At 42.8% G+C, this 26,026-nt stretch overlaps 1 protein-coding gene across 1 annotated transcript; it reads left to right on the top strand.

Annotated features, from left to right (window-relative positions):
• The first annotated feature begins 9 nt into the window (after nt 1-9).
• hibch (3-hydroxyisobutyryl-CoA hydrolase) lies at nt 10-25,577 on the top strand. Its single transcript, XM_033986887.2, has 14 exons — nt 10-164; nt 2,145-2,187; nt 4,156-4,287; nt 5,522-5,606; nt 6,987-7,067; nt 9,382-9,434; nt 14,017-14,095; nt 16,193-16,338; nt 16,471-16,551; nt 18,381-18,439; nt 18,526-18,607; nt 21,594-21,713; nt 22,519-22,552; nt 25,111-25,577. The coding sequence occupies exons 1-14, from the start codon at nt 133-135 to the stop codon at nt 25,224-25,226; spliced, it is 1,143 nt and encodes a 380-aa protein (XP_033842778.1). The 5' UTR covers nt 10-132; the 3' UTR covers nt 25,227-25,577.
• Nucleotides 25,578-26,026: the final 449 nt, after the last annotated feature.

The following is a 26,026-nucleotide window of genomic DNA, read 5'->3' as shown; positions in this document are numbered from 1 at the left end:
ACTGAATTACGAATGGACCAATCAGAGCGCGTCGTGGCCTCATCCCGGAAGTAAACTCTAAAAACACACACACACACACAAAAAATCAGCCCGGAGTGGACAGTGGACACGTGAAACAGGTGAAAGTGAACCATGTCCCTCACGGTGCTCACTCACGCATGCAGGTACGTCCAAAAAACAACGAAAAAAGTCCCGAAAATCCGCGCTCAAATCATGTTTTTAGTGTTGATGTGCGAGTTAGCTGTTAGCCTCTGTTAGCCGCTGTTAGCCGCTGTTAGCCTCTGTAGCTCATTGAGGTGACACTTGCTGTGCATTGACTTCCCTGCTCTTAAACAAATCAAATGTTTACCAAAGTGTATTGTTTAAAGGTGTTTTTGCGTAGAAACTCATGTCTCTTGGCTGATAATTCTTTATTGATCAACTTTCTGCTTGTATATTCTTTTGAATCTGTGTTAAATATGTTGGTTATTACTGAGGAATAAAGCAGCATGGTTGGCATCTTTAATTAGTTAATTGCTATGTTTCAGATGACATCTCCACACCGTGTATGATAGAGTGCCATGTGACCAGTCAAAAGATGTCATTTTTTGTATATAATTGCCATGGAAACCACCCTAACCTTTCATCTTTCTGAAACCTATGCATAGGCCTATATTTAATACAGATGGGAGGCATGTAAATTCATATTTTTATTTAGATTATGAAGACCTATTTTCTAATAAAAATGGTCATGTTCAATATTTGTGGATTTTCTTTTTGGATAATTTTGTAATGAAAATACAATGTCATCCCCCGTCTGAGAGATTTTGAGGAGTACAAAAATACAAAATAGATTTAAACAGCACATTTGCAGGGGCCTGTGATCAGTCCGAGCTCATGGTCCTGTTTAGGAGTTTGATTGTCAGAAATAAGGTGTGAGAGACTAATTGAAAAACTGTTGGCGAATGCTAATGCTAACTTGAGACTGTAATGTTATTTGAGAGGGACTCGTTTAACAACACAGATCAGCGCACCTGTGGTAATACCAAGCAAGTAAGCTCTTTTTGGTCAGACTGCGTTAAAACAAAGCTCTTTTTGGTCAGACTGCGTTAAAACAAAGCTCTTTTTGGTCAGACTGCGTTAAAACAAAGCTCTTTTTGGTCAGACTGTGTTAAAACAAGGCTCTTTTTGGTCAGACTGTGTCAAAACAAAGCTCAGATTAAGTCTAACTTGAGTAACAGAGCTTCAGACAGAGCAGTGCTTTCTGGTAGCTTTACATCCCCAGGGAATGTTGACGACATCAGCTGCAAAATATCAATTTCTGGGTTTCAGTTGACGTCACATCTAGAGATAGATGTTTCCAGACAGTTTGTCAGTTCAAACCAAATATCATCCTAATATCGGTGTATTTCTAATCACAACATTCTACAGGCCAGTCGTGTTTGATACAGATGGGGGCAGCTAACATGGATGTTGTTTAAATGCAGATTTCTGTTGTTTAAATGCAGATTTCTGTTGTGATACAGTGAGTTCTTGGGTCTAGTCACTGACAGAAACGATCAGGTTCAGCATTTGTGTTTTTACCACTTGGATATTTCATGGCAAAGTATAATGTAGTCAATAGGGAAAACTGGGCCATAGACTGTATAAATAAATGGACATTTCCAAACAGGAAGTGAGCTCCATCGACTCTGTACTTGAAACTGTAACTCCTTCAGGGAGCCTCATCATTTTGGTCTTAAATGTTCGTATTAACCCTCTACATGATCCTGGGTTGATTTTTTTTTACATTTTTTTAATTATGAGTTTGTTTGTTAATTTGATTTTTTTAATTTTTATTTTATTTTAGTTATTTCTATTATATATTTTTTAGTTATTTTGAGTTTCTTTTTTTTTAGTTTCTTTTCTTTATTTTTCTTTCTTTCTTTATTTTATTTATTTATTTATTTGATATTTTGAGCTTTTTTTTTTTTAGTATATTTATATTTGTTATTTTGATTTTTGGGGGGTCTGTGATTTTTTTTTTTTTTTTTTTATTATGAGTTTTTTAATTTGATTTTTTTTTAATTTTTATTTTAGTATCCACAAACCGCCAACAGTGTGACGTGACTTAAACGATAGACTGTCTTAGATCTTAGATAATATGATTGTGTTTGTCTCCACAGACTGAGGAGTTTACGCCGGCTGCAGAGGATCCAGAGCCACATGGTGATTTTATGTTTATGTTTGTGTTTATACGAGGAATAAGGCTGTTGGACTTTAGTCGTTTAGTCGACTAAGACTCGACCGATTAATCAAATACGGTTTGTATTCATCGACTATCATGCTATTTAAATGAAGAGGATTTCTATGGGACAACAGCAGAAAGGAGGAGTGAGAGAGCTGGAGATTTATATAGATGAATAGAAGATATATTTTTTGGGGGGTATTTATCTGTAAAAAGTCAGATTAAACTCATGCTTCACAGTTTTAATGTCTGTCTTTATGTAAATACATTGTTTCCTAGTTCTTTTTTCTACATACATAGTACTTTTTGCATGAGCTCCCCCTGCAGGTGTAGTGTGGTGACTGCAGTTTAGTTACATAATAGTTTTGAGAGCCTTTGCTACGCCCCCTTTTTAGTCGACCAATCAATCGTCTAAACTTTGATTTTGAAATTTGTTGGAGATGTTACTGCTTTGCCTGGAACCTTCCGCAGTATGGCATTGAACTCATCTCCACGGAGACGAGCACCAGGCCAAGTTACAGGTCAGATCTGTGATGAGGCAAACCCACCGTAGTGAGGTTACATGTTTTTGGAGGTATTTTTTAGCAGAAGCTGTAACTGAATTTAAATGCAAGATTGGAAAGTTTATTGTAGAGCTGTACTAAAAATCAAAAGTTCGATCAATCGCCGTCAAAACTTTGGTCAAACTTGATAAGGCAAGACTTTTGTGGGGTATTAAAGAGGAGGTATTTACTTCTGTGGGGTATTAAAGAGGAGGTATTTACTTCTGTGGAGTATTAAAGAGGAGGTATTTACTTCTGTGGGGTATTAAAGAGGAGGTATTTACTCCTGTGGGGTATTAAAGAGGAGTTATTTACTTCTGTGGGGTATTAAAGAGGAGGTATTTACTTCTGTGGGGTATTAAAGAGGAGGTATTTACTTCTGTGGGGTATTAAAGAGGGGGTATTTTACTTCTGTGGGGTATTAAAGAGGAGGTATTTACTTTATGGGGTATTAAAGGCGAGGTATTTATTTCTGTGGAGTATTAAAGAGGGGGTATTTAATTCCGTGGGGTATTAAAGAGGGGGTATTTTACTTCTGTGGGGTATTAAAGGGGGTATTTTACTTCTGTGGGGTATTAAAGAGGGGGTATTTTACTTCTGTGGGGTATTAAAGAGGGGGTATTTTACTTCTGTGGGGTATTAAAGGGGGTATTTTACTTCTGTGGGGTATTAAAGAGGAGGTATTTACTTCTGTGGGGTATTAAAGAGGAGGTATTTACTTCTGTGGGGTATTAAAGAGGAGGTATTTACTTCTGTGGGGTATTAAAGAGGAGGTATTTACTTCTGTGGGGTATTAAAGAGGAGGTATTTTAGTTCTCTGGGGTATTAAAGAGGAGGTATTTTAGTTCTCTGGAGTATTAACTACAAACACATAACATATTTGGATCACCATGTAAATTTTTATTGTTCTAAAAATGATGTATTCACCAAAAACAACACATTAACATGTTTTGTACGTTTTATTTCCCTTTGCTCTCTGTGCTAAGCCCCTCCCCCCTTCAGAGCACTATCACAACACAATCAGCTGCATCGCACTAATGAAACTCCTGCACATCACACCAGGTTTGTCACGTCATAGTGCACAGTTTGTGTCATGTTTTTGTATATTTATGGAGGATTGTCGTGTGGAGCGTGGGTGATGTCGGCTTGTGGGCGGAGCCTCGTACAGGATCTTACAGCTGAACGTAAAGAGGGTTTGAACAGGGCCAGGGAGAGATCTCTAAGATTACTCAAACATGTACGGGCGACATTTAAAACCTCTTCAGACGTGTTTTTTTGCGCAGCTTTAATGGACATGTTTTGGTCCTAATCAAATATTCGACTAAAGGACTACAGCCTTAATTTCCACCAAAAAAAAAAGTAGCGCGCCTTTAAATGTAGTTAATTCTCGGATGTGTTTTGGTTCAGATGTCGTCCCAGCCTGAGCCCGAGGTGCTGCTGCAGAGAGTGGGCCGGGCCGGAGTCATCACAGTGAACCGACCCAAAGTCCTCAACGCGCTCAACCTCAACATGATCCGAAGCATTTACCCACAACTCAAAGTAAGAACTGCTCTTCAGGTTTTTCTCATTCGATTTTGGTTTGGTGGGAGAGAACCTGGGCTAAATATTTATCATAGTTTTACATCAGCGAAATGGCCGTTTGTGGGCGGAAAAAAAAAAGTGGAGAAGAAAAGTACAAAAATACAAGAAGGATCGTATTTTCCAGACAATACGTCGCTCTGGAGTATAAGTCGCACCAGCTAAAAATACAAAATAATGAAGGAAAAACATATACAAGTCGCCTTTTTGGGGCTGGATCTCTGGATCTCACTGTCGCTTCTGAACAACTCCACCAACTCCAGAGGAAGATGAAGCTCCTCTTCCTCTTCTGCGTTGCTTCAGACTGGTACAAGCCTAGAGCGCCCTCTCATGGCTGCCACTGCGACAGTAACCAAGATGTGAAATTATATATTTTAATAATTTCACATATAAGTCGCATCTGAGGACAAACTATGGAAAAAAAGTGCGACATATAGTCCGGAAAATACGGTAGTTCTAAAACAGAATCCCTCTATGTCAGGGCCGCATCAACAAAATGGCCGCTCTCAAAAGGCCACATGTAACTGTAAGATAAATGTCACTACGTTTTAATCTTGTTAATTAACCGTTTCTATATTTATTACTTATTCGAGTTACAAATATTGCATAGACATGAAAAAAAAATGCGGTTTAACTGTGTATCTCCTGATAAACTGACATTTTAAGACATTCATACATTTTAATTTCCTTTGTCGCGGGCCACATAAAATGACGTGGCGGGCCGAATTTGGCCCACGGGCCTTGAGTTTGACGCATGTGCTCTATGTTTTCAACACAGTTTACACACAAGGAAAGCATTTTTCTGACAGTTTAAACCTCCATTTAACTAAGTAAAGGTGTACTAATTTATTTTTATGAGTCTAATCATAACTAACTGCAGTTTAGACACGTTTTGGCCCTTGTTTACATTATGGTTGCTAGGTAACAGTTATCGTACTGTCCAACCAGGAAGTAAAAGTTTGAACTTCACCAAAGTTTGAAAAAAACAAACAAAAAAAAACAACAAAAAGATTTTTACTAAAGTCTTAAATATAATTGTTTTTACCACGTTTTAGTAAAATGGCGCATTGCCCGGAGGCTGCGGGGATAGAACCGCTGACCTTTTCAAGACCTGGAGGATATTTGGTCAGATTCAACACCCCAAATCGTAAATGAACCTTTTTTTGTTTGTAGTTTTGTTGTGTGTTTGTTGTAGAAATGGGAGGCGGAGAGCGACACGGACCTGGTGATCATCAAAGCTGTGGGAGGAAAGGCGTTTTGTGCTGGAGGAGACATCAGAGGTGACCCCGCCAAAATAAAACCACTCGTTCACTTCTCCGGGGTTTCAGACGCTTCGGCAGTTTCATGATTTTCTAATTCTGACTTTGTGTAGTGGGATAGTCCCTGTGCGAAATATTTATCATGATTTTACGTCAGTGTAGTGGCAGTTTGTGAAGAAAAGTGGAAAAATACAGGAAGTACAGTTAAAATGATTAAAGAGGGGGTATTTTACTTTTATTAACTGTAACACATAACATATTTAGATCACCATTTTACATTTTTATTGTTTTGAAAATACTATATTAGCCCAAAACTAAGCCCCTCCCCCTTCAGAGCGCTATCACAACACAATCAGCTGCATCCACATCACACCAGGTTTGTGAAGTCATAGTGCACAGTTTTGTGTCATGTTTTTGTATATTTACGAAGGATTGTCGTGTGGAGCGTGGGTGATGTCGGCTTGTGGGCGGAGCCTCGTACACGATCGTACATCTAACTATAAAGAGGGTCTGAATAGGGCCCAGGAGAGATCTCTAGATTACTCAAACATACACGGACGACGTTTAAAACCTCTTCAGACGTGTTTCTAATGAGGAGAAGTGTTAGAACACAAGAGAAAAACCAAAGAAAATCACATACATGAATCAGATTAATCACACTTTTGAAATGTGTTGAATCAGTCATTAATCAGTTTGTGTTCTGATTTTAATGTCGTAATTTAAACTTTATAACCAAACATCAGGTGAGGTGAGGTTAACGTCCCTTCATTGCTGCTTGCGGGTGTCACTGGCTCTTATTGTGACAGATACAAACACATTCTTAACGGGCTCATATTGCACTTTGTTCTGATCTGGTCTAATGTCGTTTCCTCGTCACACACAGACCTGGAGTTGTGTTTTGTTTCATTCACACAAACCTGCAGATTTAGGCTGAGTTCTTCTCTCAAACTGCAAACGCTCTGTTCCACCTCGTGATGTCATCATGTGGCGATACAGGAAGTGCTCCGCTGTGTTTTTAAACTCCACGCGCCTTCATTTCTAGAATCATTTGGATCATTTCAGTCCCGGAGTTGCACAATTTCTACTGCACTAAAGGTAAAAGGAGCTGTTAACTTAAACTACCACTTGATGACATCACAAGGTGGAACAGAGGAACGATAAAGTGCGACTCAAACATGTGCGAATGAAACAAAACACAACTCCAGGTGCGTTTTTGAGGAGGAAACGGCGTTAGAACATGGATTAAAGCTACAAGAGTCGGTTTTCTTTCTGAAATACAGGACGTTTAAAGATAACGATGACTGTGTTTTAGTGAAATGAGTGAATTTAGCGCTCTAACGTCTTTTACTTTTGTTCACTTGGTTTAAAGTTGAGTAACTGCGCTGTCGTTGTGGTCCACAGCTGTGACAGAGGCTGGGAGAGTGGGCGATCCTCTGGCTGAAGACTTCTTTAGGGAAGAGTACATCCTGAACCACGCCATCGGTGAGATTACGACTTTATCCTCCTGAGACCTGCTGTCCTCATCTGTGGACAACACATTTTGGGTTTTTTAGGCCACAGTACAAATTTTTAGAAGAACAGCAACAAGAACATGTTCAATTTTGAATATTTCTAAGAGAATATTTATTTAATTTTTATTTTAATTTTTATTTATTTGTATTTTATTTTTTTATTTCATTTTAAATTTTTTTAAATTATTTTTATTTTATTTTATTGTATTTTAATGTATTTTTTATTATTTTATTTTATTTTATTATTTTATTTTTAATATATTTATTTTTTATTATTTTTTATTTTTTATTGTATTTTAATGTATTTTTTATTTTTTATTTAATTTAATTTTAATTTATTTGTATTTAATTTTTTTATTTCATTTTTAATTTATTTTTTAATTTTTTAATTTTATTGTATTTTAATGTATTTTTTATTTTTTATTTAATTTAATTTTAATTTATTTGTATTTAATTTTTTTATTTAATTTTTAATTTATTTTTTAATTTTAATTTTTTAATTATTTTTTATTTAATTTAATTTTTATTTTTATTTAAAGGCATATATTCTTCCTGTTCCTGTCAGCAGCACAAATGAGACACATTGTTCCTAGACGCAAAATTGTTTTGTTTTTTTTTACACAAAATGTCTGCGTTCAACCTCTTAATAGTTTTTTTTAAATAAAGTCCTGCAGGAGCTCGGGTCTCGGGAGGTTAAAACTGTTCTGTTTAAAGCGCCGCTGTGTAACATTTCTGTCTGGAGGGTCTGCCGCCTGGAGGTCCACACAGAGTTGTTTTATTTTGTTGTTGGGCGACGGTGGCTCAGTCGGTAGAGCGTTGACGTTTTGTATCTCGCTCTCGACATAAACACATCATTGAGTGTTCAGATCCATTGACCCGCAGGTTGACGGTGCGATTCCAGCTCCCACAGGTGAACGCTGCCGTTGTGTCCTTGAGCGAGACACTTAATCCGCCTCGCCCCGGTGTGTGTGTGTGTGTGTGTGTGTGTGTGTGTGCGCGCGCGGTTCCCTGGTGTAAAGTGCTCGAGTCCCTTGAAAGTGAAAAAAGTGCTACATTGAAACAGTGACCCTTTATCGTTTAACGTGGCTTTACTCGGAATGTTCCACAGTATTGCATTCAACTTGGTGATTGTAAATGAAAGACTAGACTGATCTGTTTAATGTAGTGACGGGAGAATGGCGCCTCGTGAAGCTTTGACGCCTCAGTCCAATATCGTCTCAAACGGTTGGACGTGTCTGAGGAGAAACACTGACCTCTAGTGGACAAACTTAACCATTGCAAACAGCACACGACCCATGATTTAGGAACAAAAAAACTCTATTTTCTATTTTATTAGAAGTCATAAATAGTATATATTCTATTTTGAACATTAAAAAGAAATACAACAATTTATATATCACATGTTTTTATTAAGAAATAGAAGTTTTTCCACAGTTGAGGCTTTAGTCCACATCTTCTTTGGCTCACGAACTCACCAGCTTTGGAAAAAATTCTCTCATTTTTGAGCCTCCACAGATTAGGATATTGTTTTTTATGTGATTCCCAGTTTTTTAAGGGGTCCTCACATCTTTTTTCCACTCGTAGACGCCATCGAAAATGAAACAAACGCCAAAAGTCGCCAAAATCCCCACTAACGTCACACAGTACTCCGCACTACCCAACGTTTTTTTTTAGAAATATCGGTGCATCTTTTATCCTGTTGCAGTTTAGCGCTTGTCAAACCACAGAAGTGAACCCTCTGAAGCTCTGAACCAATCGCAGAGCGGAACATTCACCGAGCCAATGAAAGGCTTCGATACGCTGAAGCGATCGACACGCAGAGCGAAGCAGCAGGGGGAGGGGCCGACGCTTCGACGCTTTGGTCACGTGAGCGGCCTCTGCGAAGACGAGCTCCGCCTCATTTGCCCGTCACTAGTTTAATGCCATACTGTGAAACATTCCGGTCAAAGCCACAATCTCTGTAGCAGTTTTGGTCGTAAGATTTGGCAACCCAAATTAGCTTGCTCCTTTTTTTCTTCCGCGTCACAAAACTGCGGCGTCCAGTGGAGCTGACGTCGCCGTAAACGTCGTCACAACGAAGCGTCGCGGTGCTGCTGGCGCCCCCTATGGACAGATGCGCATCACACCAGAGCATTTTTAAAATTTTGTGCCAGAATGACGACGCGACGCTGCCGAATCCTACGAGTGTCAGCGATTAAGAATGAGGGACAGAATAATGCGGCAAAGTAACTCTCTCAAATATGCTGTACTGTACCTTCAAACCAAACTCCATTTTTTTCTTTCAGGCACTTGTAAAAAGCCGTACGTGGCCCTGATCGATGGCATCACCATGGGAGGGGTGAGTACAGTGTCCAGCCCCTATTTTCCGTAATCGGTGATACTCGTAGGATTTGGCATTTTGGTACAAATGTTTAAAATCTGCTTCTCACATAAGTGGATGGTGTAACCTCCAACAGTGAAGTTAGGATTGATTTGTTTGTTTGTTTTTAGCTAAATTTATTCCTGATCTTTTCCAAGTCCAGGTTTATTTTTGGGTTTAGTCCCAGTTTTGGTATCGGCCGACACTTTAAACCATAACACGTTTGAACTGGTCCATAAATGGATCCATACTGGATAGAAACTGGATCAAAACAAGGTCTGACAGCAGGACTAAAGCAGGACTAAAGCAGGACTAAAGCAGGACTAAAGCAGGACTAAAGCAGGACTAAAGCAGGACTAAACCAGGACTAAACCAGGACTAAAGCAGGACTAAAGCAGGACTAAAGCAGGACTAAAGCAGGACTAAAGCAGGACTAAAGCAGGACTAAAGCAGGACTAAAGCAGGACTAAACTAGGACTATACCAGGACTAAACCAGGACTAAACCAGGACTAAAGCAGGACTAAAGCAGGACTAAAGCAGGACTAAAGCAGGACTAAAGCAGGACTAAAGCAGGACTAAACCAGGACTAAACCAGGACTAAACCAGGACTAAACCAGGACAAAAGCATCAAATTTCCCCAAGGTGACTCATTGCAGTACATCAGTTGGCCAGCAGGCGTCAGTGTTGCCTGCGTCTCCTGCTCTGGGGGTTAACCCAAACCCTCCCATCTGATCAGACAAATCTGAAATGACAAATAAGAGATTTATTCAAACATAAACTAGTGTTGAAAACTATGTCCTAATTTTTCACAGGTTTTGACATTAAAAAAAGTCCCACTGACAGAAATGAATCTGTTTATACTGAAGTGTCTGTGTCACAAGAAAAAGACACAGACGAGTTTACACCATGGACCAGTGTGAACTACTGCACACTGAGGATTTACACACATGTAACACACATGTAACACACATGTGACACACGTGTAACACACATGTAACACATATAACACACACATGTGACACACGTGTGACACACATGTAACACACATACAACACACATATAAAACACATGTGAATAGAACTCCAAGTTCTACCATTTAATGTGGAGAATCACACTTCTTGTCTAAAGAGTTTTTATTATATCAGAATCTGTATCGAGTCTTTTCCTTAGAACGAAATTTAGTCAGTAATTTTAGTATCATGAGACTAGTTTGTTTTCTAGAACAACACTCGAAAAAGTTCTACTTTTGTTCTTTTCCTTTTGTTCTCTTCTTGTTCTTCTCTTGTTGTTTTCCTTTTATTTTTCTTTTGTTCTACTCTTGTGCTTTTCCTTTTGTTCTTGTTCTTTTTTCTTTTGTTCTTGTTCTTTTCCCTTTTGTTTTTTCCTTTTGTTTTACTCTTGTTCTTCTCCTGTTGTTCTTCTCCTGTTGTTCTTTTCCTGTTGTTTTCCTCTTGTTCTTTTCCTCTTGTTCTTTTGTTCTCCTTTTGTTCCTTTCCTTTCGTGGGTTGTCTCTGTTCCTTTGACTCTCTTTCCTAAACGCCGTGTCGTTCTTTACCGTGGCGTCCGAGCCCTCGAGGCTGCAGACGTGCGACGTACACGAGGTCATTTCCTGTTTGTCTTCTACATATGAGTTTTATAATAACGGCTAGAAAATAACTTCCTGGATGAAAAGTGGTTTTATGTTTAATAAAACGTGAACGACTAAAAAACGTCCACATTGAGCATTCTCACGGAGAGCGGGGCCGCCTCTCCACAGATCTGACCTGTAACTTGACTTTTTTTTTTCATTAAAGGGCCATAATACTCTGCTCTCTGATCTGTTCTAACGTTTCCTCGTCACAAACAGACCTGGAGTTGTTTTTTGTTTTCATTCACACACAAACCCTGCGCTCCAAACACTCCGTTCCACCTTGTGATGTCATCATGTGGCGATACAGGAAGTGCTCCGCTGTGTTTTCAAACTCCACACACCTTCATTTCTAGAATCATTCGGATGATTTCAGTCCTGGAGTTGTCAATCTACTACTGAACTAAAGGTAAAAGGAGGAGGAGTTAACTTGGAATCTACCACTTGATGACATCACGAGGTGGAACAGAGCGTTTTGAGCTTTGGAGATGTGACAGACTAATAATAATGGAACAAAACACGACTCCAGGTCTGTTTTTTGAGGAGGAAACCGCATCAGAACATCACTCAAAGCTCATAAGAGTCCACTTTAATGAAAAAGTAATTCTATCCCGTAAATATCCCGCTTCTGGATTCCCACCTGATGATGTCATGAGGTGATTTTGAATGTCTGGAGTCTGAATATAAAGGATATGAAATAGAGCAGTGGCCCTTCAAACACACTGTCTCCTTGTACTTTATTCTGCAGAAATAGTTTTTGCATGAGCTCCCCCTGCAGGTGTCGTCTTGTGCGCTTCGTTATTAGTTTTAGAGAGCTTTTGCCACGCCCCCTTTTTTAGCCGACCAATCGCTGCGCGGCACACGTCTTCAGTCGACCGCGGCCGTAGCGTGAAACCGCAGACTCTAATCTGCACAGACTTTTTTTTTTTTTTTTCCAGATTACAGCAGATGTCGTTAAGAGTAAACACAGGACAGAGGCTCCACTTTAAACGAGAGGAAAACACTGCTGTCGTTTAGTTTAGTGAGTCTTTGCAGCTGCAGGTCTGACGCTAACTGAAAGCACTGCTGTGTCTTAAATCTGTGTAATCCCTCAGTCGTCCAGGTTTGATCCACAGCGAAAGAAAAACTCAAATCTGTAACTGGACAAAAGACACTGCCTCCTGTCTGTGTGAAGGGAGGAGCTAACTACGCTAAAGCTAACCTTCTGCTCCCTCTCTCTCTTCTCTTTCTCCCGCTTCCTCTCTCTCTCTCCTTCTCTCACTCTTGTGCTCTCTTCCTCATTCTCACTCTCTCCCACCTCCCTCCCTCTCTCTCCTTCTCTGTCTTGCTCTCTCTTATTCTCTTGGTCCTCCATCCCTCTTGCCCCCCCTCTTTCTCTCACTCTTTCTCCTCTATCCCTCTTCCTCCTTCTTTCTCTCTCTTCCTTCTCTCACACTTACGCTCTCTTCCTCCCTCCCCCCTTTCCCCTCTTCCTCCCACCTTCTCCTTCTCACTATCTCCCTCCTCCATCCCTCTTCCTTTCTCTCTTATTCTCTCACTCTTGTGCTCTCTTCCTCACTCTCTCCCTCCCCCCCTCTCTCCTTCTCCGTCTTGCTCTCTCTTCCTCACCCTTACTCTCTTCGTCCTCCATCCCTCTTCTCCCCTCTCTCTCTCCCCTTCTCTCACTCTTACACTCTCTTCCTCCTCCATCCCTCTTCCTCCCTCCCTCGCTCTCTCTTCCTTTTCTCACTATTACACCCTCTTCTTCCCTCCCCCCTTCCTCCATCCCTCTGCCTCTCTCTCTCTCTTCCTCCCTCCCTCTCTCTGTATAAACCCAGTACGAGGCTGCAGCGCCCCCTGTCCAAACCGTCTCCTCTGGTGTTTAGAGAAACCCTCCTGACATAATCTTATAAGGACTCATCACATCAGAGCAGCCTCCCTCTGAGGACACTTAAAACAACAGCACGGGAAGAGTCTAAACGCTGGAGCATGTACAGGGTTTACACACGTCCCAGACATGAAAAATGTGTCAAAAATACAGTTTTTGCCCTTGAAATACTTGTTTAGCTCATTTAAATTATCATCAAAAATCTATGAGGTATTAAAGAGGAGGTATTTGCTTCTGCGGGGTATTAAAGAGGAGGTGTTTACTTCTGTGGGGTATTAAAGAGGAGGTGTTTACTTCTGCGGGGTATTAAAGAGGAGGTGTTTACTTCTGCGGGGTATTAAAGAGGAGGTATTTACTTCTGCGGGGTATTAAAGAGGAGGTGTTTACTTCTGCGGGGTATTAAAGAGGAGGTGTTTACTTCTGTGGGGTATTAAAGAGGAGGTATTTACTGCTGCGGGGTATTAAAGAGGAGGTATTTACTTCTGCGGGGTATTAAAGAGGAGGTGTTTACTTCTGCGGGGTATTAAAGAGGAGGTATTTACTGCTGCAGGGTATTAAAGAGGAGGTATTTACTTCTGCGGGGTATTAAAGAGGAGGTGTTTACTTCTGCGGGGTATTAAAGAGGAGGTATTTACTTCTGCGGGGTATTAAAGAGGAGGTATTTACTTCTGCGGGGTATTAAAGAGGAGGTATTTACTTCTGTGGGGTATTAAAGAGGAGGTATTTACTTCTGTGGGGTATTAAAGAGGAGGTATTTACTTCTGTGGGGTATTAAAGAGGAGGTATTTACTTCTGTGGGGTATTAAAGAGGAGGTATTTACTTCTGTGGGGTATTAAAGAGGAGGTATTTCACTTTCTTTAATGAAACCTCTATTATTTGAGGTTGAAAATGATCTGTTTTTTCATGTTTTTTGGAGCAGTTAACGCACCTGCAGCTGACTAAATGCGAACTGACCGTACTGCGGAACATTACAACCGATAACATCTCCATGGAGACTCCAAAAGTTCCACAGTGCGCCTTTATTTCGTGGCTTCGTTCTTAATCCGTTTGTGTTTTTCCCTGCAGGGCGTGGGGCTGTCGGTGCACGGGCGTTTCAGAGTCGCCACCGAGAAGACGCTGTTTGCGATGCCCGAAACTGGGATCGGTGAGAAATAATGACACACGCGGGGAAGGGCATCTGACACACACGGGGGAAGGGCATCTGACACACACGGGGGAGGGCATCTGACACACACTTTGTCTCCACACCTGCAGGTCGCTGGAGGCTCTGCTGTGTCGGGATTAACACGATGAACAATAATCCCACACATTTATGATATTACATTCCTCTAAACCAGGTCAACATAATCCTCTCTCTCTCTCTCTCCGTCTGCCTCTCCCTTTCTCTCTCTTTCTCTCTTCTTTCCTTCTCTCATATATCTTGTCCCTTTTGTCCTTTCTTCCTGTACCTCCCCTCGCTTGCTTTCTCTCCTTCTCTCTTGTCTTTCTCTCTCCACTTTCTCTCTTCTTTGTGCTTGCTTTCACCTTGCCTCCTCTCTCTCTTTCTCTCTGTCTGTCGCTCTCCCTCTTTCTATTTCTGTCCCCCCCCCCTCTTTTTCCTCCCTCTCTCCCTCTCTCAATCTGTCTCTCTCTTTCTTACCCCTCTCTCTCCTTCTTCCTTCTCCCTCTCTCTCTTCCTTCTCCCTCTCTCTCTCTCTTCCTCCTCTCTCTCTCTTGCCCCTCCCTCTCTCCTCCTCTCTCTCCTCCTCTCTCCTCCTCTCTCTCCTCCTCTCTCTCCTCTCTCTCCTCCTCTCTTCCTCCTCTCTCTCCTCCTCTCTCCTCCTCTCTCTTCCTCCTCTCTCTCCTCCTCTCTCCTCCTCTCTCTCCTCCTCTCTCCTCCTCTCTCTCCTCCTCTCTCTCCTCCTCTCTCCTCCTCCTCTCCTCCTCTCTCTCCTCCTCTCTCCTCCTTCTCCTCTCTCTCCTCCTCTCTCCTCCTCTCCTCTGTCTTCTCCTCCTCTCTTCTCTCTCCTCCTCTCTCCTCCTCTCTCTCCTCCTCTCTCTCCTCCTCTCTCCTCCTCTCTCTCCTCCTCTCTCCTCCTCTCTCTCCTCCTCTCTCTCCTCCTCCCTCCTTCTCTTGATCAAAATGATGTGTGTTATTTGTAGTTTAGTGTTAGTTTCAAACATAAGTACAGTAACAAAGTATGAAAGTAAGTTAAAGTGTGTCCGTTGTGCGCTCGTTGTGTGTCCATTGTGCGCTCCTTGTGTGTCCATTGTGCGCTCCTTGTGCGCTCAGTGTGCGCTCCTTGTGTGTCCATTGTGCGCTCCTTGTGTGTCCATTGTGCGCTCCTTGTGTGTCCGTTCGTTCGAGGTCATTGTGGTGCGTTTGACAGCTGCGTCTTTTTAGCTCCGCCCCTAAAGCCAATATTTGTTCATGATGCTCTGAGTAATGTTTAAACTTGAGATTCTGACGCGGCGTTTCACACACACACACTGTTCAGAGTTTCACACACACACACTGTTCAGAGTTTCACACACACACACTGTTCAGAGTTTCACACACACACACTGTTCAGAGTTTCACACACACACACTGTTCAGAGTTTCACACACACACACTGTTCAGAGTTTCACACACACTGTCGAAGCCACTTTGGAGAGGAAAAAAATTTAAATTATTTTCAAGATGTAAAGTTAGAAAATTAAATCAGACCCATTCTTCAAACTGTTGTGTTCAGACGTTTCTCCTGTTTCAGTCGTTTCTTCTCGTTGAGCCTCTGAAGTTTTATTTGGACTGATTCATGTTTGAGTTTAATCTTTAATCCACTATTTTCAAGACGCCATTTTGACGATCTGCCCCCGTTTAACCTCCACCTGTGACACGCCCACTGTGACACGCCCACTGTGACACGCCCACTGTGACACGCCCACTGTGTCACGCCCACTGTGACACGCCCACTGTGACACGCCCACTGTGACGTCCGCTCTTCCTTCTCCAGTTTTATTTTCTTAATCTTTGATACTCGTAGGATTCTGCAGCGTCGCGTCGTCACTTTGGTGCAAATTTAAAAAACGTGCTGCTCTAGTGCGACGTGCGTCTGTCCACAGGGGGCGCTGCAGCTAGAACATGTTTTTTTTTTTGGTTTTTTTTGTTATTTTGACATGAACAAAAAACGCAGCGACCTCTTCTTCTCCTCATCTTTTTTTACCACCGTTTTACCATTTGCAGTTTGGAATTTGGTTTTCCTTCTTATGTTTATTCCAGGCTTGTTCCCGGATGTCGGAGGAGGGTACTTTCTCCCGAGGCTGCAGGGAAAACTGGGATTGTTTTTGGCTCTAACCGGATTCCGACTCAAAGGCAGAGACGTGCACCGGGCCGGAGTCGCCACGCACTTTGTGGACTCCAACAAGGTGAGGAATCGAACCCACAACCTCCTAAGTGAGAGGAGGAGACGGGATAACCGCTCTGCCACAGTCACACAGGGAGAACACGCAAACTCAGGAGTCGAACCCGCAACCTCCTCACTGACTGGTGTTTTGTAGATGCCTGATTTGGAGCGGGAGTTGGTGAAGTGCGTCTCCGTGGAAGACGTCGGTGAAGTGTTGGACTCGTATCAAAAACAGGTGAGAAACCGCGGCGTCCAATGGGAGCTGACGCCGCCGTATACGTCATCGCAGTAAAAGCGCCGCAGCACGTTTTTTTACATTTGTACCAAAATGATGACACGACCGAGAATGGGATGATATTTAAATCTGGTGTCATGATTATCGTGGCCAAAATAATTTAGATTAACGATTATGTCACGAAAATTACCATATTTTCCTGAGTATAAGTCGCACCGGCTGAGTATAAGTCGCTCTGGCTGAGTATAAGTCGCTCTGGCTGAGTGTAAGTCGCTCCGGCTGAGTGTAAGTCGCTCTGGCTGAGTATAAGTCGCTCTGGCTGAGTGTAAGTCGCTCCGGCTGAGTGTAAGTCGCTCCGGCTGAGTATAAGTCGCTCCGGCTGAGTATAAGTCGCTCCGGCTGAGTGTAAGTCGCTCCGGCTGAGTGTAAGTCGCTCCTGAGTATAAGTCGCTCCGGCTGAGTGTAAGTCGCTCCGGCTGAGTGTAAGTCGCTCCGGCTGAGTGTAAGTCGCTCCGGCTGAGTGTAAGTCGCTCCGGCTGAGTATAAGTCGCTCCGGCTGAGTATAAGTCGCTCCGGCTGAGTATAAGTCGCTCCGGCTGAGTATAAGTCGCTCCTGAGTATAAGTCGCTCCGGCTGAGTGTAAGTCGCTCCGGCTGTGTGTAAGTCGCTCCGGCTGTGTGTAAGTCGCTCCGGCTGAGTATAAGTCGCTCCGGCTGAGTATAAGTCGCTCCGGCTGAGTATAAGTCGCTCCGGCTGAGTATAAGTCGCTCCTGAGTATAAGTCGCTCCTGAGTATAAGTCGCTCCTGAGTATAAGTCGCTCCTGAGTATAAGTCGCTCCTGAGTGTAAGTCGCTCCGGCTGAGTGTAAGTCGCTCCGGCTGAGTGTAAGTCGCTCCGGCTGAGTGTAAGTCGCTCCGGCTGAGTGTAAGTCGCTCCGGCTGAGTGTAAGTCGCTCCGGCTGAGTATAAGTCGCTCCGGCTGAGTATAAGTCGCTCCGGCTGAGTATAAGTCGCTCCGGCTGAGTATAAGTCGCTCCTGAGTATAAGTCGCTCCTGAGTATAAGTCGCTCTGGCTGAGTATAAGTTGCACCAGCCAAAAAATGAATAAGAAAAGAACAAAAAAAAATCACATATAAATTGCGTCTCAGTATAAGTCGCGCCCCTGGCCAAACTATGTGCGACAAAGTGCGATTTATAATCGGGAAAATACGGTATTGTTGTTGACAGTTTAAAAATGTTCTGGATATGAATAATTACAATTTTAATATCATGAATAGGCTCCATATTTAAACAGCTGTTGAAGTTTTGTACTTTGTTATAAGTGAAAACAACAGTGATCCAGTGATTATCTTTGTTAGCGAATGAAACGATTATATAAAAAGTGCCACGAATGATTATTGTCGACCCTTTTTTATCACAATAAACGATATTATTGTTTGTTGTTGTTATCGTCCCTTCGTTATACGAGACGCGGCCGAATCCTACGAGTGTCAGCTATTAAGAAAATGAAACTGAAAAAAACAAAACAGAAACTGGAGAAGGAATTGTGGGCGTGTCGCAGTGGGCGTGTCACAGTGGGCGTGTCACAGTGGGCGTGTCACAGTGGGCGTGTCACAGGTGGAGGTTAAACGGGGGCAGGTCGACAAAATGGCGTCTTGAAAATAGTGGATTAAAGATTAAACTCAAACATGAATCAGTCCAAATAAAACTTCAGAATCTCGACGAGAAGAAAACAGCTGTAACTTGGTTGAAATCTCTGAAAAGTCCAGTTTTTGCAGAGTCTGATTTAAGATCCTGGTTGTTTTTTCTGTCCGTGTCTCGTCTCCACAGAGCAGCTCGGGCTCAGACAAACCTTTCGTCTTGGAGAAGAACATCGCCGACATCCACAGGTTTTTATTTTTCCTCACCAGTATAATAAAAAAAAAAAGAAAAACAAAATAAATAACGGTTGTATTTGTGTGTAAACATGTCTCAGGCTGTTCAGCGCTGACAGTGTGGAGGGAATCATGCACAGTTTGAACGCAGACGGCTCCGAGTTTGCAGTAAAACAGGCTGAGGTGAGTTTATTTCTGCTTGTACTACTACTACTACTACTACTACTACTACTACTACTACTACTACTACTACAGTGTGCTGGGTGTGTGAGGGACTGTAGTACTCACACCTCACAGCAAGAGAGTCCCCATGTTTGGGTGGGTTTCCTCCGAGCTCTCCAGGTTTCCCCTGTCAACCCAAAACAGGGACAACGGGTCAAATCCTCCAGCTGAGGTACTCCCGACCAAGACTAGACCCAGATCTGGAGATGGTCCCACTGCTCCTGACAGGATTAACCCAGAGACACTGAAGGATGGGTCAAATGCAGGTTTAACCCAGAGATACTGAAGGGCGGGTCAAATGCAGGTTTAACCCAGAGACGCCGAAGGACGGGTCAAATGCAGGTTTAACCCAGAGACGCCGAAGGACGGGTCAAATGCAGGTTTAGCCCAGAGACGCCGAAGGACGGGTCAAATGCAGGTTTAACCCAGAGACGCCGAAGGACGGGTCAAATGCAGGTTTAACCCAGAGACGCCGAAGGACGGGTCAAATGCAGGTTTAACCCAGAGACGCCGAAGGACGGGTCAAATGCAGGTTTAACCCAGAGACGCCGAAGGACGGGTCAAATGCAGGTTTAACCCAGAGACGCCGAAGGACGGGTCAAATGCAGGTTTAACCCAGAGACACTGGACACGGATGCAGATGACACATTTCCCTACTTGGGAAATCAGAGGTACCTTTATGATGTACTACTGCTACTACGAGTAATGCTGCTACTACTACTAGGCTACTACTTCTAATACTACTACTATTACTGAAACTGTTGGTATTACTGTTACTACTGTTACTGTTAGCACTACTGCAACTGATGCTACAACTACTTCATCATCTTCTGCTACTCCCACTACTAGTACTACTTCTATTATTACTACTACCACTGCTATTACTACTATTACTACTACTATTACCATTACTGCTACCACACTACTACTAGTACTACTATTGCTACTACTACTATAGCTACTACAACTACTAATACAAGTACAACTACCACCACTACTACATCAACTAAACCTACTACTACTGCCACCAGTACTACTACTGCTACTACAAAACCCACTAGTACCTAAATGTGTCTTATTTGCAGTATTTCCGTGTGAGTTTAGTGTAAATGGAGGACACTTCATACTGTTGAGTCGTTGAGCTGACGTCCACTTCACTTAACGACATCATAAACACGACCGGTAATGTTACACTAATCTGTTTAAGTTGTGCTGGTTTCCATAGCGATCACAAGTGCAAATGTGCTGCGTTAAACCAACAGAGCTGCAGGACCACGCCCTCCACAAACTGTCCCTGCGTGCGTCAGATGCCCTCCCTGCGTGTGTCAGATGCCCTCCCCATGTGTCGAAATCACAAATCTAATCATAACCGACGATTTTGCTTTGATTGAAATGTTCCAGAGTGTGGCATTAAACTCGTCCATCTTGCCTTTATTGGCCAGAAAAATTACAAAATGCACCTAGTAGTAGTAGTAGTAGTAGTAGTAGTAATAATATGGTACAGGGATTTTCAGCGACTCTTCCTCTTTTCTGTGACTCCTCCTCTTTTCTGTGACTCCTCCTCTTTTCTGTGACTCCTCCTCTTTTCTGTGACTCCTCCTCTTTTCTGTGACTCCTCTACTACTGTTATTACTACCTCAAGAATATTTATCTTTTTTACAGATCATTACTTACATAACTTTTTTTTGTCTAAATGTTTTGTGTCTCTGTGTGTGTCTCTGTGTACGTGTGTGTCTGTGTGTCTCTGTGTACGTGTGTGTCTGTGTGTCTCTGTGTGCCTCTGTGTGTGTCTGTGTGCGTCTGTGTGTCTCTGTGTGTCTCTGTGTGTGTCTGTGTGCATCTGTGTGTCTGTGTGTCTCTGTGTGTGTTTGTGTGTGTCTGTGTGTCTCTGTGTACGTGTGTGTCTCTGTGTGCGTCTGTGTGCATCTGTGTGTCTGTGTGTCTCTGTGTGTGTTTGTGTGCGTCTGTGTGCCTCTGTGTGCGTCTGTGTGTCTCTGTGTGCGTCTGTGTGTCTCTGTGTGTGTCTGTGTGTCTCTGTGTGCGTCTGTGTGTCTCTGTGTGCGTCTGTGTGTCTGTGTGTCTCTGTGTGTGTCTGTGTGTCTCTGTGTGCGTCTGTGTGTCTCTGTGTGTCTCTGTGTGCGTCTGTGTCTCTGTGTGCGTCTGTGTGTCTGTGTGTCTCTGTGTGTCTGTGTGTCTCTGTGTGCGTCTGTGTCTCTGTGTGCGTCTGTGTGTCTCTGTGTGTGTCTGTGTGTCTCTGTGTGCGTCTGTGTGTCTCTGTGTGTCTCTGTGTGCGTCTGTGTCTCTGTGTGCGTCTGTGTGTCTGTGTGTCTCTGTGTGCGTCTGTGTCTCTGTGTGCGTCTGTGTGTCTGTGTGTGTCTGTGTGCGTCTGTGTGTCTCTGTGTGTCTCTGTGTGCCTCTGTGTGCGTCTGTGTCTCTGTGTGTGTCTGTGTGTCTGTGTGCGTCTGTGTGTGTGTCTCTGTGTGTGTCTGTGTGTCTCTGTGTGCGTCTGTGTGTCTCTGTGTGTGTCTGTGTGTCTCTGTGTGCGTCTGTGTGTCTCTGTGTGTCTCTGTGTGCGTCTGTGTCTCTGTGTGCGTCTGTGTGTCTGTGTGTCTCTGTGTGCGTCTGTGTCTCTGTGTGTCTCTGTGTGTCTCTGTGTGCCTCTGTGTGCGTCTGTGTCTCTGTGTGTGTCTGTGTCTCTGTGTGTGTCTGTGTGTCTGTGTGCGTCTGTGTGTGTGTCTCTGTGTGTGTCTGTGTGTCTCTGTGTGCGTCTGTGTGTCTCTGTGTGTCTGTGTGCGTCTGTGTGTCTCTGTGTGCGTCTGTGTGTCTCTGTGTGCGTCTGTGTCTCTGTGTGTGTCTGTGTGTCTGTGTGTGTCTCTGTGTGTGTCTGTGTGTCTCTGTGTGTCTCTGTGTGTGTCTGTGTCTCTGTGTGCGTCTGCCTGTGTTGTAGACTCTGTCGCGGATGTCGCCCACCTCTCTGAAGATGACGTTCAAACAGCTGCAGCTGGGGGGCGCTCTCAGCCTGAAGGACGTGCTGATCATGGAGTACCGCCTCTCTCAGGCCTGCATGGTACGCCGCCGTTTATCGGACTGGTGTTTAAGGGACGAGAACGCCGTTTTTTGTTTTTTTTTAGGCTTTAATGACGTCCTTTTTGCCTGGAACGTTCCGAGCGTTTTTCCGTACTGTGTTATTGAACTTTTACTGATAAACGCCAAAGAACATTCCAGACAAAACAATCACATTTTCACGTGTAGCGGCGTCGCCCTTTGTCTGGTTTTAAAACACTGGAGACATGTCAAATCTGCATAAGAACTACAAAGACCATGATGCTTTGCTCTCTGTCGTCTTTTTAGGACATACAGTACGACTCTGTTTTCTGATGTTATAATCCTCATCACACACAGACCTGGAGTTGTGTTTTTGTTTCATTCTCACATGTTTAACACACAAACCTGCAGATTTAGGCTTAGCTCTTCTCTCAAACTGAAAACACTCTGTTCCACCTTGTGATGTCATCGTGTGGTGATACAGGAAGTGCTCCACTGTGTTTTTAAACTCCACACACCTTCATTTCTAGAATCATTTGGATCATTTCAGCCAATCTCTACTGAACTAAAGGTAAAAAAGGGGAGGAGTTAACTTAAAAACTACCACTTGATGACATCACAAGGTGGAACGTCGCATTTTGAGCTTTGGAGATGAAACAGACGAATAATAAAGTGCGACTCAAACGTGTGTGAATGAAACAAAACACAACTCCAGGTCTGTTTTTGAGGAGGAAACAGTTTTAGAACATGGATTAAAACTACAAGAGTCAGTTTTGTGTGATATAAAACCTTTAAATGTGATGTTTTGTTTTTTTCCGTTTGTGCAGAGAGGTCATGACTTCTACGAGGGCGTGAGAGCAGGTGAGTTCAGTCCACACATCAGAAAACAGACACTGTTTCTGTAAACAAGACGTTTCAGCTCCAATCCACAAACAAAGTGTCACATGATGTACACACTTTTATCAGGCTACTTAAAGAGGAGGTATTTACTTCTGTGGGGCATTAAAGAGGAGGTATTTACTTCTGTGGGGTATTAAAGAGGAGGTATTTACTTCTGTGGGGTATTAAAGAGGAGGTATTTACTTCTGTGGGGTATTAAAGAGGAGGTATTTACTTCTGTGGGGTATTAAAGAGGAGGTATTTACTTCTGTGGGGTATTAAAGAGGAGGTATTTACTTCTGTGGGGTATTAAAGAGGAGGTATTTACTTATATGCTCTCTGTGCTAAGTCCCTCCCCCTTCAGAGCACAATCAGCTGCATACCACTAATGAAACTACTGCACATCACACCAGGTTTGTGAAGTCGTAGTGCACAGTTTTGTGTCATGTTTTTGTATATTTATGGAGGATTGTCGTGTGGAGCGTGGGTGATGTCGGCTTGTGGGCGGAGCCTCGTACAGAATCTTACTGCGAACTGTAAAGAGGGTTTGAATATTGCTGAATAAAGATCCCTAGATTACTTAAACACGTACGGATGACGTCTAAAACCTCTTCAGACGTGTTTTTGATGAGTAGAGTTAGAACATGGGAGAAAGCAAAAAAATGGATTCTGTAGAATACCTCCTCTTTAATACCCCAGAATACCTCCTCTTTAATACCCCAGAATACCTCCTCTTTAATACCCCAGAATACCTCTTTAAAGCCCCAGAATACCTCCTCTTTAATACCCCAGAATACCTCCTCTTTAATACCCCAGAATACCTCCTCTTTAATACCCCAGAATACCTCCTCTTTAATACCCCAGAATACCTCTTTAATACCCCAGAATACCTCCTCTTTAATACCCCAGAATACCTCCTCTTTAATACCCCAGAATACCTCTTTAATACCCCAGAATACCTCCTCTTTAATACCCCAGAATACCTCCTCTTTAATACCCCAGAATACCTCTTTAATACCCCAGAATACCTCCTCTTTAATACCCCAGAGTACCTCCTCTTTAATACCCCAGAATACCTCTTTAATACCCCAGAGTACCTCCTCTTTAATACCCCAGAGTACCTCCTCTTTAATACCCCAGAATACCTCCTCTTTAATACCCCAGAATACCTCCTCTTTAATACCCCAGAATACCTCTTTAATACCCCAGAATACCTCCTCTTTAATACCCCAGAGTACCTCCTCTTTAATACCCCAGAATACCTCTTTAATACCCCAGAGTACCTCCTCTTTAATACCCCAGAGTACCTCCTCTTTAATACCCCAGAGTACCTCCTCTTTAATACCCCAGAATACCTCCTCTTTAATACCCCAGAGTACCTCCTCTTTAATACCCCAGAGTACCTCCTCTTTAATACCCCAGAATACCTCCTCTTTAATACCCCAGAGTACCTCCTCTTTAATACCCCAGAGTACCTCCTCTTTAATACCCCAGAATACCTCTTTAATACCCCAGAATACCTTCTCTTTAATACCCCAGAATACCTCCTCTTTAATACCCCAGAATACCTCCTCTTTAATACCCCAGAATACCTCCTCTTTAATACCCCAGAATACCTCCTCTTTAATACCCCAGAGTACCTCCTCTTTAATACCCCAGAGTACCTCCTCTTTAACATGTTTCTGAGGTGGTGCTTCGCCCTGAGCCGTGCCGTCGTGTGAAATGAGCTCGTTGAAAAGTTTCCATAAACAGACAGAGAGCTGTTTACACGTAACTAAAGCGACGCTCCATCACCAACAGTTTACGGCACATTTACTGTAACCGCGTCCTCTAGAGCCGACCCACAAACGCACGCGACGGGTCAAATCAACGGGTCAAATCAACGGGTCAAATCAACGGGTCAAATCAACGGGTCAAATCAACGGGTCAAATCCTCCAGACAAAGCCGCCCTGACCAAGACTAGACCAAGATCTGCTCCTGACAGGTTTAACCCCGAGACGCTGGAGGACGGGGACCTTAGCTCTATCAAAAAAATAAGTGTAATAAGTATGTAACTTTTCTAATGGGGAGCACACAACCCGCTTGTCGCCATGGAGATCTTAGAATTACTTCACCTGGAATATTTTACGGCATTAAACGGCTCTACGAGAATTGTTATTGTTTTTTTTTTTTGTTTTTTAAACAAAAAAAAAACAAAATCTCTGTGGTGATAAAGTTTAGATTTTAACTTCCTGGGTTACGCCGTAGCTGTTACCTAGCAACCGTAATGTAAACAAGGGCCAAACGGGGTCTAAAGTGCACCACAGTTAAGATTTGACTAATAAAAATAGATTAGAACACTTTTATTTTGTTAAATGAGCGTTTAAAGTGTCAGGAAAAAATGGCGTCTTTGCTCATAAACCGGCTCTGTGTTTTGGCGTTTCCCGCGTTGTTGACATAAGCGGAGAGATTCTGTTTCACATCAGAGCTACTTCCTGTATTTTTGGTCTTTTCTTCTCTTCTTTTCTGCATTTTTACGCTTCTCTCCGTCTCTGCTCAGTGCTGGTGGACAAAGACCAGAGTCCACGCTGGAGTCCCGCGTCTCTGGACCAGGTCTCGGATCAGGACGTGGACCGGTGCTTCGACTCCCTGGGACCCAAAGACCTGGTTTTATGAGCGACATCCGGGATCTGAACACGCCTTGGACTAACAGAAGCACTTTGAACACGGACTCAAAAAACGGCGAGCTTTTTTTTTTACGCCGTTTGAACGTTTCTTTGTCAAATACATACTTGATTTAGCGCTCAACTGGAAAGAATATTGTGATTTTTCTGTAGTACAAGTAAAAGATTCACCGATCCAATACTGGTATCGGATATTTCGGCTTCTAAATATCTGGTTGCACATGTAAATCGTCTCAGAATGTTCCAACTTTTATTCACGTAAAGTTATTCTGTCTACATAAAATGTTCGGATCAGTTCTGCCTGTTTTTTTTGTTTGTTTGTTTTAAAGAAATAAACACACAATAGTGAAATAAAAACCCCAGGATCATGTAGAGCGGGTTAATACGAACATTTAAGAGTCGACGGAGCAGGAAGTGCGCCCACGATCACTTCCTGTTTGGAGCGCGGCGGCGGCTAGCGGGTTACAGTCCCAGTTTGTGTAGTTTTGTGTAGTGTGCGTTCTTCTGTTTTAGTTTGTTGATATTCTGTGAAGGATTCTTGGCACGTTTCAAGATACATTTGCAGTTCATTATTCACTCCACGCTCAACGCAACAACAGTCCAGGGCAGGGGGCGTCAAACACATTTTCAGCGAGGGCCACTTTAACAAAATGGCTGCCGTCAAAGGGCCAGATGTAAAACAAATCTAACACATTTTTTATCTTGTTTATTAACTGTATGTGCATTTGCCTAGATGTGAAAATATGGCTGTGTAACTGTGCATTTCCTGATAAACTGAGATTTTAAGACCAT

The sequence above is a fragment of the Periophthalmus magnuspinnatus genome, chromosome 21 (assembly GCF_009829125.3).
Source record: "Periophthalmus magnuspinnatus isolate fPerMag1 chromosome 21, fPerMag1.2.pri, whole genome shotgun sequence".
Lineage (NCBI taxonomy): Eukaryota > Metazoa > Chordata > Actinopteri > Gobiiformes > Gobiidae > Periophthalmus > Periophthalmus magnuspinnatus.
The sequence above is the reverse complement of the archived record's forward strand: the minus strand, read 5'-3'. Positions and strand labels throughout refer to the sequence as shown.

Coding starts and splice junctions, on each gene's coding strand:
- hibch (XM_033986887.2), top strand. CDS start 133: ATGTCCCTCACGGTGCTCACTCACGCATGCAG. Junction 14,096..16,192: donor GATGCCCGAAACTGGGATCG/GTGAGAAATAAT, acceptor TGTTTATTCCAG/GCTTGTTCCCGGATGTCGGA. Junction 22,553..25,110: donor CTACGAGGGCGTGAGAGCAG/GTGAGTTCAGTC, acceptor GTCTCTGCTCAG/TGCTGGTGGACAAAGACCAG.